This window comes from Pelmatolapia mariae, linkage group LG15 (genome assembly GCF_036321145.2).
Source record: "Pelmatolapia mariae isolate MD_Pm_ZW linkage group LG15, Pm_UMD_F_2, whole genome shotgun sequence".
Taxonomy (NCBI): domain Eukaryota; kingdom Metazoa; phylum Chordata; class Actinopteri; order Cichliformes; family Cichlidae; genus Pelmatolapia; species Pelmatolapia mariae.
The window spans coordinates 13310920-13325156 of record NC_086240.1 but is presented as its reverse complement, the minus strand read 5'-3'; the positions used below and the strand labels follow the sequence as shown (position 1 = coordinate 13325156).

Sequence of the window (14237 nt, the reverse complement as noted above, 5' to 3'; positions counted from 1 at the left end):
CATGTCTACGAGATGAATCGACTAAAATCGCCTTTGCTGATTACACTGTCTCTCTTCCAGACACAGCCAACTCATGGGTCTTGGTCTTTAGGTCAGAGAACATTGTAAGCTCAGTGAAAGAGAATTCCTAGGCTGTCTTGGAAAACCCTGGTGGAAATGCATGATGTCCTCTTATAACCTTGCTACCTAGCCGTGCTATCTTTGGTGTTGCTCATAAATTTCTCTTTAGAATTGACATGTCTCTTCCTTTGATAATGTCTCTGCTTAAAGCCGATTTATGCTGATAAAGCTAAACAAAGTTTAGAAAAATATTTCTCATTACTAACAGTACCAAGTAGCAGAATTTGATATATTATCGGCTTATCTTTTTTACTGGTTCACAGAGAGATTTTCCTGGTTTCTGAGGAGATGCTGGTGATACCAAAGGTCTACTCTCCAATCCCTAATTGTCTCCTGCACGTCATAAATAATGACACAGGAGAGGAGGTAAACATGGTCTTCAACAGAGTAGCACCCCATGTCTATCAACCCAATAAGGTGTGTGGATATAATATGAATTTTTTGTGTGGTGCTTTTTTGAACTTTTTTAGTATTATATATAGAAAAATCATTTTAAAACTCTTTATTATAGTATTTGGTATTGATATTTTCTTTCCAATATACCTCCCTTCTGAAATAAAATTATAATTTTATGATGAACTTTCTATCCCTTGGCCCAGCTTGGTTATACCTTTGTAGCGGAAGCTATCACACCTGAATTACCCCCTTCTGGTGCAAAGTGGAGGATGTGCTTGATCGGCTCAAAGGAACCACTTCCAAAGCTGTCCCGTGACACTCCAGTTAGTGAATTCTCAGTAGAGGAATTCCGGGATTATTACATTCCAAATAACAAAAATCTCATTTGTCGGTAAGAGAATTATATGGCATACAGTGTTGTTTTTTAATGTTAATAAAATGGAAAAAGCAGGGATACTCTGAGAATTTAATGCTATAATGTGAAATGTCTTGATGCATTCTCAATCATCCAGGAAAGTAAATCTCCAAAAGTTGAATCTGTTCATCTGGACGTAGCGTTTTGTGGGAGAAACGTTTCGTCACTCATCCAAGTGACTTCTTCAGTCTCAGCTGACATCATCAATGCTGTGATTGCAGCCATTCCCCAACTCTCTGTGAATGGTACTCATGGCCATTGATCAGTGTTCTTTGATCAGTGGGTTTTGGTCAGTGATTGTTGATCAATGGTCATGGGAATTTGCATAATTATGATTAAGGAACTGACCTCACAGCCCATTGTTCCTTCAGTGGGCTGGTTTCAGTCATTATGCAAATGTACTGTTTATAAGGTTTGGGGAAACCTGCAGTCAGCTGAGACTGAAGAAGTCACTTGGATGAGTGACGAAACGTTTCTCCCACAAAACGCTACGTCCAGATGAACAGATTCAACTTTTGGAGATATAATGTGAAATGTTTTATAGTTACAGAGTACATGTAACAACAGACACTGTAGCAACCGTTCAGCTTCAGACTTCCCACCCAGATGTATTGATACGTCTATCCATTCTGGACCATGAGAAACAAGTAGCTGGCAAAACCGGGAAGGGCCATGTGGTGATTCCTGTTTTTTTCTTCCTGGAGAACAAAGGTGAGGTGTCATTAGGTGCAGTAACCAAAGCTTGCGATGATCTGTGTTTCATAATTTAACACTCGACATATGAAACCAAGTTAATTGTCTCACAGTTTTACTGTTTCTTTCAGTAACTTTTTGTGACCGTAGTTGTTCAGTAGTTCTTGAAATTCCACCTTGCAGTTTTAGTTGGTGAGAGCTACTGCAGTCTGCCAACAGCAAACCTGAATCTTTATTCTGCTTACAGTAACATTTGTAGTGTTTCACGAATATACAAGGCAAATGCATCACACACAAGACACGTCAAATTTATGAGGAAGGTGGTATGCTAACGGATTCAGCAGTCAACACTGCTAATATTAATAGGGTTTGGGTTTTTTTAAACATATGCTGTACTTAAAAAAAAGAGGATTATCTTTCCTCCTACTCTTTTATTTCATTTTTCTTTTCATCTTCTAGCTGTCCAACAATCCACAGCTGGCCAGCAATTTCTACAAAATCCTTCTTAAAAGAGTTCCATGTTCCTCCCGACCTTTTGAGTATGATTTTCGTTTTGCAGAAAACATTTTAAATGTGGCACTTTTTGTTCTCTCATATGCTGAGAGAAAGCTCTGCTGTTGTATGCTCATTTTAAAACCAAATTGTACACAAAACCGCCCTTGAACCACTTCGGAAAGCACAAGCAAGCGTTCTTAATATGCTGGAACTCTACCTGTTATTCAGAGTTAATTTTAAATGTTAAAATAATAGGAGAAGAGCTTTAGAATTTTGCACTTATTTGGACCAGATGCTAGAGTGTTTATAAAATATTTCCTAGTATATTCATTATTCTTGTCTTTTATCAGCGTTAATAGATTTCTCTTTCTGTTACAGACACAGAAGAAAAGAAACAGGAGCAGTCTCCTTCGGAGAACACTCTCCAGCAAAAAGATGAGGAAGACAGCGCAGTTAAAAAATCTATCTCCTCATCTGACCAGTACCAGCCTCCCACAGAGACTATGGTATCACTGACAACTGTCTGCGTGGTATCTGCTATTGCTCAAACACTTAACTATTCTCACTTTCATGGGCATCTCACTTTCCCTCTCTGTCTCTCTCACCCACGTGCTTGCTGCCTGTTGATATCATTTTTTTCTGCCAGATTACGCCTGTAAGCACACACACACGCAAATTTAGTCTCACCCACACTCACATTCTCAGAGACACAATTTGACAAGAAGAGGAGAGCAGCAGAAACTGGAGGGGTGTTTTTTTTTTTACTGTCTGACTTATCAGTGCTTGTCAGGGAGCCATGATTTGTGCATGATTTATGACTCACTGTAATGTCTGAAGACCCCCCCATCTAACACACCTGTTGTCTTAGTTTAAGGGTTGCAAAAGCATATGTTATGCTCTGTAGGTGTGTATCATCACATATTCACATGCACACGCATACAGTGGAAAATGAAAAATAGTTATTGTTATTCATTGTTATTATTATTATTCATTCTTTTCTGTGGTGATTTTTTTTTACAGTGATACATCTGGTGAATAATAATCGCTTTTCCTCAGCAAATACTCACAAATACACACAGCAAATTCTCACAAATACACACAGTTAATGCCGCAGTTAAAGCAGTGAATTAAGGCTACAAAAACATATATTTTTACAGACCTGTTAAGACGTTTGCTTCTGATACGCCATGTGTGTTTTTAAATCTTTTTTTGGGAACACAGTGAGTCAGTAGCACTAAGACAGATAATGTCGGATGACACTGATAGCAGCTATTGATTAGAGCTTAGAGCAGATAAAGACTTAAAGCAGAGGGTGAGTGAATAGGGTGGCGTTGTTTGCCACAGGGACTCACAACACACACAATGATGCATTGTAATGGTGGAATAATTGTAAAGACTTGTGTAGGGTGAGTTGGGGGGGGGGGACTCAAAGATATATGTAAGTGAATGGGGAAAAAAATAAATATATGCCACTTTTATTTTTTGTAGTGCTTTTTCTGTTTCTTTATACGCTTGATTTACTTCTTGGAATTTTGTCTGAATTCTGTCCTTTCTGTTCAGCGTGATGGACGTGGGTGTTACGTGAGATAACCTTGGCTAACCAGCCCTCTGCCTTCACTCAGTTTTTGTGGTGAACATGCACTTTAATTGTTTACCACAGCAGCAAAGTGGGTTCTAGGTCTTTTTTGTCTCCCTGTGTCATGAACACTGATGCAGATGTTTATAGTATATTATCAGGTTGTGTTGGCTTTAGTTCATAGTTTTGATTCCTGCATAAATCATGTCGTATATGCCTTTTTTTGTATGTGTGTAATGCGTTATATTGTACTCTGATGCAGGTGTTATACATTGTTCATCCATGTTTCACAGGTTCACAAGTACGTGGTGCAGGCAGAGGTGCTTTATAAGACCTGGAATCTGAGTGAATCCCAGTTGGCTTTTGCCTGTTCAGTCAAAGACTTGGAGAACAATGAGACAAGAGGTACATACTCAAGGCATTTATTATTACCACATCGGTTTGCAAGGGGACAGCCAGGAAAGAAACCCTGTTTGCATCTTTTTCCTGGAAAACATACACATATGATTGGATTGTTCACTATAGTGCCATGAATCTTCTCACAGATAGGACTGTAATGGGCCATAAAGCAGTTCATTTTTATTATTCCATCAAAACTTTGTCAGCATTTAAGCACTTGGTTCTGAATGGATTTTCTACTAAGCCCTTAATGTTTGTTTTCGCACAGTTTATTTTGTGTTCAGTCTGAAATGTGAGTGATACTCAGTAGGCAGTGTCAGGGGCCAAGACAGGCACAGTTTATTCTTTGCTTCCACTTGCCATGGGCCTGTAATCACAACTCTAATGAAAGCCAAATGAATGCAGCTGCTTTTGCAGATCACAGAGTGTGATTTCTTGTGCCCAGTGGTCGCTGGCTGTGGCAGTAATCCCGTCCTCTGCCACCAGCTCTTGGTTCTCTGCCTTTAATCATGCTATACAAATTGGATCAATTGAAAAATCACGTCTTTGAAATTGGTTGAAGCTTCTTAAAAAAAATAAAAAATTGAAGGGGATGAAATAATCGCAGCATCTGTCGATGCTGATTTGAACGGGTTGCTGCATGGGGAGAGCGTGCATGAATGCCTGGAGAGGAAAGCAAGCTTGCTATCACCGAATTCCCGTTGTGTTTTCTCCGGAGCTGATGCCGATGTTTCCCGTACTTAACCATTCAGTTATTCCATTCACATGATATGAAATCTACAGGTGACATGTGTGTTTGGGTGTGTGTGTCTGCGTGTCAGTGTGTAAAATGAACACTGTCATTTGAGACTGCCATAAATAGACAGTGTTTTTCTGTCTTTTTAAATATTGTTTTTCCTGCATGTTAAGATTTTTTTTGCCAGTTTATGCTCACAATAGCCCACATATCTATCTATATGCCAGTGTCCATACAAAACCGTCTATGTTTTCCCTAAGCTTATGAAAATGGGTCAGTGGGATGTCAAATGAAGCTGGCTCTTGCCCCCTGGTGTCCTGGGAAATATCTCAGCAGGAAAGTGAATTAATTTCATCCAGTTTTACTGTCTCAGTGGTGAGCCTCTGCCCTTGATCATGCTCCCTGCATGCTACATGGATACGCACACACTACATGGCACGCCAAGCCTTGAAACCTCTTTAACAAGCTGTTTAACAATCTGTAGTTAACACAAAAGCTGCACTGCTTATGTTTTTGAATGCATGCACATTTTCACATATTTGCCTAAAGTCCTACTGTTCGAGGAGTCAGCCTCAGTTCTTTGCAGCGTTACCATGAGAACACACAACAGTCTTTTCTTACAATTTCTTCAAGCATGTCCAACTTAAATCAGTTTTCAGGATCCTTTTGGGATAAATTACAACAGCACAGATTGATATTTACATCCAGTTTTAGCATTGATTTTTTTTTATGTCTTGAGATAGGAGTAAGTCATTGAGTATTCACCAAAGCTCTTCAGGCAGAATGGCAGGGTGTCAGCTAAATGATGGATTATTACGCCTTTATATCAGAGAAGTGAGACTCATAGTTAATACTTCATCTAAGCTGGGGATTGAATCTGACTCAGTTTTTAAAGTGCAACAGTGCCATCTAGCATACGTTCAGCCGCACAGCACCTGCACTGTTTGTGTGGCAGTCCCCATCTTTAATTGTTTAAGTAGAATGTGAATATCTGATTCTCTTGAATATCTGTAGACATGGCATGCATTCAAAACTGAAGCATTCTAACATTTCACATTAGAAAAAATATTTAAAAAATCTAAAATTTTAACATTTCCCAATAAGAACATTAAATAACTTAAATCTAGATCTAATGTAAAGTGGACACCGTAGTTACAGTATTTATGAAGCTAAATGCACAGCAGATTTTTTTAGAAGACAACAGAAAATGTTAATGTTCTTAATCTCTGCTTCATAATGCAGTAAATAAGCTTGAGGATGTAAAGCGTTCATCTACCACTAGCACACCAAATCGTGACGGCCACAAGCCTGATGCAACCAAAACCCAGCGCAAAACCAAAGGAGACAAGGGGAAGTCAGCTGCCGCTAACGAAACGGTAATGTATTACTACAGTATGGTACAGGAAAGACAAAACGCCACAACTCTGCAAGTCTGTCAACTGCACATAAGGAGTAGAAATATAAAAGCGCTTATAGAAAGGTATATGCATGCATTCACATGTATATACCGGTTTATACAGTCACCCACTCAGATTGAAGGCCATGTTTACCTAAATGTATTTTTCACAGCGACTTTTAAGTTAAGAGAAGGTGCTAAGATATGTCACAGAGGTCTTGTTGTAGTTTGAGGAGTACAGGATGGAGGCATTTGTTTTGACGGTGTAGTTCATGTCTCTCCAAAGATGTTCATCCAGCTATGAAACGCTAGGCAATGCATATCAGGGTGAACTAAATCTCTGGCCTGCCTGTATACAGGATGTCTGAAACACACTCACCATGCATAATAACACAATCTGCATGGTGAGTGTGAATAATAGTCTCAGATAAGAACTTGGTTCATCAGTCAGAACCACTCAATAAACCTATGATCCACATAATAGCAGCATTTTGTTCAAAGCTGTGCCACACATTAAATTCACACATTAAGCACAGTGACATTTAAAAGGTTTTATAATACTGACCTCCTTCGTTTTTCATTTAAAATTTGATGGTAAGCGCAACTTTAATGAAGAAAAGACACTAAGCGATCTCCAAGTAAACTAAAAGTTATATGTTGTGTAAAACAAAGGCAAAAAAACTAAGTTTGAAGTAGACATGCGTACTTTAGCAAACCAACCTTCCGCTCTAGTGTTTGTGTGTCTCAGCACGTGTTATTTTTTTCTGTGGGTTCTTTGCACATGTGTGCAAATGTCTGTGCAGAGCCTTGACCTAACTAAACCAAACTGGATGCTACGTGTTGTCATGGACAACAGCAAAGCAAAAGGCATCGACGTTAAGAGAGACGCAGAAAGAATAGACCAGATTAAAGCCATTAAAAAAGCATGGGAAATGGCCGAGCCGGGACGCTCTGCCAAGGTAACCCTTTTAATTCAATATATTCTGTCTTCTTTTGGAATATATAATGTACTCTAATTTATTTATTTTTTATTTTTTTTAAGTGGGCTACACTGAAACATACGCTACAGACAGAATGATTTACTATGTCTTGCTTTTAGGCTTTTCAGTCTCGTCTCCATTTTCTTAAACAAGTGCAGCAAAAAGAGTGTGGTGATGCTGCTACAGAGGAAAACAAAGATCCTGGTATGAATCTTTAAAAATGGAAACATATTTATGTGAACTCATATGGTGTATGGTAATGTGAGCTTGTCCTATTGGTACTTCTATAGATGCTTCAAGACCTGGTCAAGACATCTCTCAGAGTGCATCCAATCAGAAGTTGACTGACACCCCCTGCTCCTTTCCGCACATGGACTACAGTCACTTAACCAGGTTCTCCACTGCTATACTTTTCCGTCTCTGTCCCTTTTCACTCTTTCACTATCTATTTGATTGTTCAGCTTGTTCCAGCATGCAAGCTTAGAAGATATAGATGGAAAATGACACACAGCCAACAAAGAAAGTTACATCATCTCATTGTATTTTAAAACAGATGCTTGCATTTTCCTCCCCCTGTTGAGGTCCTGTGGCTAATATGCAGGATGCAGTCTAGTTACCTAATGTAGATTTGTGGACCTGAATTAAGAGCTGGAAGGCTTTATGGCATTAGGGCATTTTTGTGTGTGTTTGCATGTGTGTGTTTGTGTGTGTGTTGGTGAATATGTCGGTGTTCTTGTTCTCAGGAACAGATTGGTTCATACAATATCTGCAGAACATTGTTAGTAATTTCCTGTCTTTATGACCTTTGCTCTCATTGGTCCAGTGTGAACAGCAGTGTTACATTGTATACTTAACAGGGCCTGAAAGGGCAATGCAAGGACTTCAAGCCACAGCAGTGTGTGTAATGTATGGAGATAAGGTGGATGCTATTTAGTACGGCTACTGGCATAATGTTTTTTAAGCTGTACCTTTCATTTTTAAGAATGTAATGAAATTATTTACATAATAAGCATTATATTATTTTGCTGTTTATTTCTTCTTTATCTTTTTAAATTCTCCCTTTGGCTGTCTGGGTTTATTCTGGGTACTTGGACTTCCCCCCATAGACCAAAGACATGCATCTCAGGTTAACTGGTGATTCTAAATTCTATCCCACAGCCCTAAATAGGATAAATAGTTAGGAATATGGATGAATTGATAGCTTTGCACTTAATCATTCATATTCTAGTGTTTGATAGTAACTTGATTTGAGTGGGTACTCTGAACATCGGGGTGATTAGTACATGACACAGCAAAAACAGTAAGTAGTTTATTGTTTTGAAATCTCTAAAGATTTGGATTTACAGACTGATGTTCATGCATTAAAAATATACACAAATGTAACATTTGTGAGCCTGCCATTCCTCCTCTTATATAGCTGACTTCAGTTTCTAACAGCACAGCTAAATGTGCCTCAGCCCTCAGAATGACAATACAGCAGCTCCACTACTGACATCAGTTACTGAAGGACTGACAGTAACAGTCACAGAGTTTTTACTGCAGCTACATTTTTGTTGTTTATATTTTAGGTCCTGATTTCTATATTTTGAGGCTGGGATTATTGTGTGGGTTAATCTTTGGTTCTGATTTCTACTCTAATGTTATTCTGGTTTCCTTTAAAGGCTAGTTAGCATATTTTTCCTCCTTATATTCTGCGTTAATTAACCTTCCCTGTGTCCTTAACTTAGAATTTCGAGTTCTTCGTCATCTTCAGGGGTTTTATGTTTGGTTGATTTGTGCTTTTTGCACTCATGCCTTTTTCTTGTTCTTGTTGCATTTGAGTTCTAGTTACTGTTTATGGAGTCTGTTTGTGATTAGTGACTCTTAGTTATTTCCTGTTTCACTTTTCCCCCCACCTCATTGTCTTGATTGTGTACAACTGTGTCTAGTTTTCCTCAGCTGTCTTTCCTTGCCTGCTCTCCCCATGTGTATAAATAATTCTGTCTTAGTGTTAACTTCCCCTTGTGTTTTCTCTCTGTGATCTGCTGGGCTAATTTAGAGTTTGGGTTTCTAGTTTTCATTGTTAGTTTGAACTGTGAAACAAAGGCTCACCTTCTGTTTTATCCCTCTGCCTCCAGAGTATACATTTGGGTCCTTTAACCTGCAATTCATGACGATTACCAAGAGATTAATTTTTAAATATCGTTGATATCAATACACATCTAGGATTACAAGCAACTATGAGTTTGCTGCCCATCTATGTGTAACCATCGTAAACAACTATTTGCACTTAATTTTGAGCATCAATAGGGAAAGGGCTTTTTGGTTTTCGTATAAGTCGCTTAGCAATTGACCAATCACATTTCACTTAACCTTGGTTGCATATAGATACATACTGTACAGTGTAAACTGATCGAGTATAGTAAGGAAACTGTTTCACCATAATCCCCCCCAAATTCCACGTTGAGCACCAAAGGCTAAGCCAACAGACCAGCCAATGGCTTTCCAAATTGGTCTATGTCCTGTATGTGACTGTGTTGTCAGAGTAAGAGTTTTAAAGGGAAGAATCTCCCTCCACAGTCCCCCCTGGGTTTCCCATTACTCTCCCTGACACCATCTCTTGTTCCCTTCCTCCATCTCTCCCTCTGTCCATCCCTCTCCAGGATAAATGAGATGATATTTGGGTCTTTTAATTAGAGAGCTATTTCAGGGACACTATGAGCTCGTTACTCCAATGAGATGTGCCCCTCTCCCATCACCTCTCCATCCTCTCCTGCTGTGAGCGTGCGCGTGCACATGTGCGTGCCAACACGTGTGTCCAGCTAATGGTGGCTGTCGACACTGGCCTGCAATATGAGCAGAGAAAGAGATGTGTTAAGTTTATTAAAGGGTGTCAGGCAGGCACATCAAGATTCACACTTGTGTACACACAGGCGTGTCTATATCCTCAGTTTCCCTCTCCAAAAATTTGTTTAACACCTGATCCTGACACAGTAGCTACAGTGCATGTAATGACACTGTGCTATAGTAGAAAGTACTTGAACATATCTTCAGATTTCTATTCATTCTCATTAGATGGGTATAAGTTCATGTGACAGAAAAATGCTGTGCACACCGTATACATTTAGGTCTTGTGCACACATGTAGACACCAAAAGGATTCTCCAGTGGTGATGGACTCGCACATAGAAGAGGCCCAGCAGAGGGAGCGCACTGAAAAGATCCAGACTTACCGGTTGGTCCGAGAGCATGTGTTGGAGTGCAGAAAACAGGAGGCGTTCAACAGGAAGGAGCTAATGAGATGTCAGCTGGAGATGTATCAAAACATGCAGGTCAGTGACAGAGAGGCAGAAGAATGTAATGAAACAGAAAGAAATGAGCCACTGTGACTATCAAAGTGAAAAGGAGTCAGCTGCCTTTCCCTGTAATTCTTTAACTACTTTCTCTCTGCCATTTCTCTTGTCTCCAGGCAGCCTTTGAGCAGCGCTGTAAGAACTTTCACAATGCGTGCGAAGCATTTAATAGCCGTCATCGAGCGAGCATCAAAAAGGAACAAGAAGAGAAACAAGCTCTGGAGGACGTCCAGTCGGCAGCTCTGGAGAAAGCAGCCTTCACCTCTGCTTCCGCACAGCCACCCAACAAGCAAGCCAAGAAAGCTGGCAAGAAGAAATGATAGTCATTGGCACTAACATCCAGTCTCAATTCTCCTCAGTAGACATCTCAGTAGTCACACTGAATTATCGTCATTGTGTCCCAGCATTGTTTACGTGCGCCTTACGAAACAACATCAGATGGGAAGTTTATTTGTTCACGATTCAGTGCGTTCGCCTTTTCACTACACCTTTAACTTTGAAATGACTAGTTGCTCTAACTATAGTGTTTATTAAATGTTCTAGTTTGATAGTAGTCTAACAAAGATGTTCACACGATTATAATATTTAGATCATATCCCATAAGATATTTAATGTGTTCTTTACCTATACTGTTCATTAATAGCTATAAAAGCAGGATTTGTAGTTTTTATTCATTTGAATCTAAAGTGAATGTTCACTGTTCATGTTTTCTCTTTGCTCTACACAAGAATAAAACACGTTTCAAATTCTTTTGCTGAAACTGTAAAAATATCGTAGAGCTAACCTTAAAACTGAATTGGAGGTCTGAAGGATTTGTTTTTTTAATGGCAAAACTAGTTTTTAGTTTAAATTATAAATAAAAAAAACTTGAAGTTCACATTGAGGATTCCTTTTGAGTGATAGTTTCTGTACTGAGTAATTAAACTTAATTTTGAATTAAAAAAAACAAAACAAAACAAAACTATTTAACCACTTAATATTCAAACATGGCTTGCAAGGATCTTCCTTTTGCCTCCTTTGGCTTCACGGATAAGCCAGTCTCACTTGCAATGTATGGCTGGGACCTTCTGATGCCCAATATCTCTGATTATATTCCCCCAATCTTTAGTTTTCTTGAAGGTCACTATATTGACCGTACGACTCAATGCATAGTGGGTACAGTCAACCGCCCCACAAGCTGAGTGGTACTGATTGATCGGTTGATTGATATATTCTTGCTGATACAGTCACATTGTGCAAGACCAAGACAAAGTCAAGCACATAACAAAATGTAACACAGGTAGGTGGCAGATCTTTACTGCCACATGGCAACGATTGATTAACATCAAAGCTAAGTGAATGCACAGACTCAGAATGCTGCCGGTGTTTTGTTTTGCTTTTCTGTGGTCAAATAAATCTAATATGGTAAAGTGCCCTTTATCTTAGTTTAGTATTTAGCATGCATGTAGTTCTGTGCACCTCAGAGTCGGCTGATCAGCTGAAAAATGAAAAGTTAAATTGGAAATGAAAAGGAAGAGGGTGCCATCTAGTGGACATTAATAAATTCTCATTACCATGCCTGCACTGTGCTGTCTCAAGATTGACAATAATAAATAGTTCAATGTTTTAGCTGCTGCATGGAGGAAATTATCATTATGCTGCGCATGTATACGTGCACATTTTAGACTGCGTGCATGTTTGTGTGTGGACCAGATAGCAGGAGGAGAAGAATTATATGTTCCTGCTTGTGTAGTATGTGTGTCCTGCAGCAGTTTGCTCCTCTTCTGAGGCTTTTGTACAGTGCTGCTGAAAACTTATGGCATAAAATTCCTCTTTGCAAAAAATGAGTCCCTGTTATGGAGCTAAATTAGGCAGATTCAGCATACACATAACACTTTAGTTGAATTCATTTGTGTGTATAGTCAAACATGTATACAGACTACAAATCTATCTAATATTCCACAAATATGCCTTGAGCACAGTGTTACTGCCATGCTATTTTATGTGTACATCTCATGCCGTGTTTTGTGTGTCTGTTCACTCTGTCAGGGTTCATTTAACCAATGACTGTTTCTACTCTTGCAACAGCATGACAAAGCTAATCCTGAAAGCCTCGATCCTGGAACAGAACATTCCCTCTTGCACTGTTGCACCATTCTCACTTGCCCGATTCATTTTTTTCCCTTCTAAAGCATTAGCTGTTATTTGACAGTTTCCATACATCTAAAGCCGACTTCGCTCTCCCTGCAGGGTGCTTGTGATACAGCGGTTGTCTGTCAGTGTATGTGTGTTGTATTATTCTGTTGTTAGAGAGATCACCCATGACTCTAATTGACAGTGACGTGTGTGTATTAACAGAGAGGCGGTTTGTTAATTGGCAGCTGGTGGTTTGATGCAAATGTGTTGTGAGCAACAGGGGAACTCTAAAGTAACCTTGAAACCAAGGGGACAGACAGCCATTGTATATGAGTGTGTGTGTGTGTGTAAGAGAGAAGGGAGAGAGAGAATGGGTGTGTGACTTCCACAAGTAATAAGAAAATATTTGATTCTTAAATGGACCTATATTGAGCGGTAATGAAATGAACTAAATACAGATTCCCCAAGTGATGTGGAAGTGGTGGTATTTTAATTCACTTTCCATTTCAGAGGTAATAATTCAACAATACCTTAATCAATTTCTTTGCTGTTGTTTTATGAATGACAAAAAGGGCATCTTGCACTTGCAAGATGTCCTGTCTTTACCTGGTTGCCCCCCCCCCCCCCCCCCCCCCTCTTTTTTTCTTTAGAAAAAAACTCTTTACCAAACTTACTATTTCTAGTGACCATAGCCCACAATGGAAAAACTACTAATCTGTTTTTATCAACATCTTGTAGAGCAGTAAATCCATTAAATTTACCATTTTATAGGGTAAGCATTTCACAGTCTTCAAATGACAAAATAAGGCCTACCTAAAGTTTATGTAGACTCATCATGGGCATGAATGTGATAATAATAAGTGGTACTGAAGGTTCTACATGGCCGTGGTCTATTGTTTTGGTTTTTTTTGTTTGAGTGTTTGTTTGTTTTTTGCCTGTCCCGTTTGGTTCTTTAGCAATCAGAATTTTTGTCTGAAGGCCAAGTGAGATGCCCAACGGATTTACTTTACCAAGTGGATCATCATGGCTTTGTCGTATTGGTCCATTGATTTGATTGACCTTTGTTATTTTTATTTTATTTTATTTTATTTTATTTAGGGAAGGGAGGAAAAGAAAATCAGAGGGGAAGAGGGACAGTGAGAGAAGACATAGCCCCGCCCCCCAGGGCCTGAAGCATGCATGGAGGAGATCCAGGCCCCAGACATCCAGAGGACCCCAGAGCGTGAGAGCCCAAGGAGAACCATTGGAGGGGCAACCGTGCCACCCTCCTGGAACGAGCTGAAGAGAGCCCCAGACGTGGGATCACCCAGGAACCACAGTGCAGAAGCCAGAGGGGGCCGCAGTGACGAGCCATCGGGCTCCGCTGGCATCTACCCGCGCCAGAGTGGACCAAGCCCCGGGCCCAGAGGCCCGAGGGCCCCCAACACCCGGAAGGGGCCCGACGAGCCACGGGCGCCTGGATCTGCCAAGCAGCCACTGAGAATGAGCCGGTGCATACCTGAGCGTCCAGCCCAGGACACCAACGCACTGGCGGTTGAGGGCATCAGCCACCAGCAGGGAGTGTGGTGGGGGGAGATAGGTGATT

At 40.0% G+C, this 14237-nt stretch overlaps 1 protein-coding gene across 1 annotated transcript in view; it reads left to right on the top strand.

Moving 5' to 3' along the window:
• The window catches only part of adgb (androglobin), a 39085-nt gene extending 27930 nt beyond the window's left edge, over positions 1 to 11155 (top strand). The window contains exons 26-37 of the mRNA XM_063496094.1: positions 1 to 91; positions 384 to 537; positions 720 to 907; positions 1476 to 1642; positions 2498 to 2625; positions 3989 to 4100; positions 6073 to 6227; positions 7030 to 7185; positions 7326 to 7410; positions 7497 to 7599; positions 10333 to 10516; positions 10654 to 11155. The exon at positions 1 to 91 is cut by the window's left edge and continues 41 nt beyond it. Of these exons, the coding sequence (XP_063352164.1) occupies positions 1 to 91; positions 384 to 537; positions 720 to 907; positions 1476 to 1642; positions 2498 to 2625; positions 3989 to 4100; positions 6073 to 6227; positions 7030 to 7185; positions 7326 to 7410; positions 7497 to 7599; positions 10333 to 10516; positions 10654 to 10857 (1727 nt within the window). The 3' untranslated portion in view covers positions 10858 to 11155. The remainder of the gene's footprint in view (positions 92 to 383; positions 538 to 719; positions 908 to 1475; positions 1643 to 2497; positions 2626 to 3988; positions 4101 to 6072; positions 6228 to 7029; positions 7186 to 7325; positions 7411 to 7496; positions 7600 to 10332; positions 10517 to 10653) is intronic.
• Positions 11156 to 14237: the final 3082 nt, after the last annotated feature.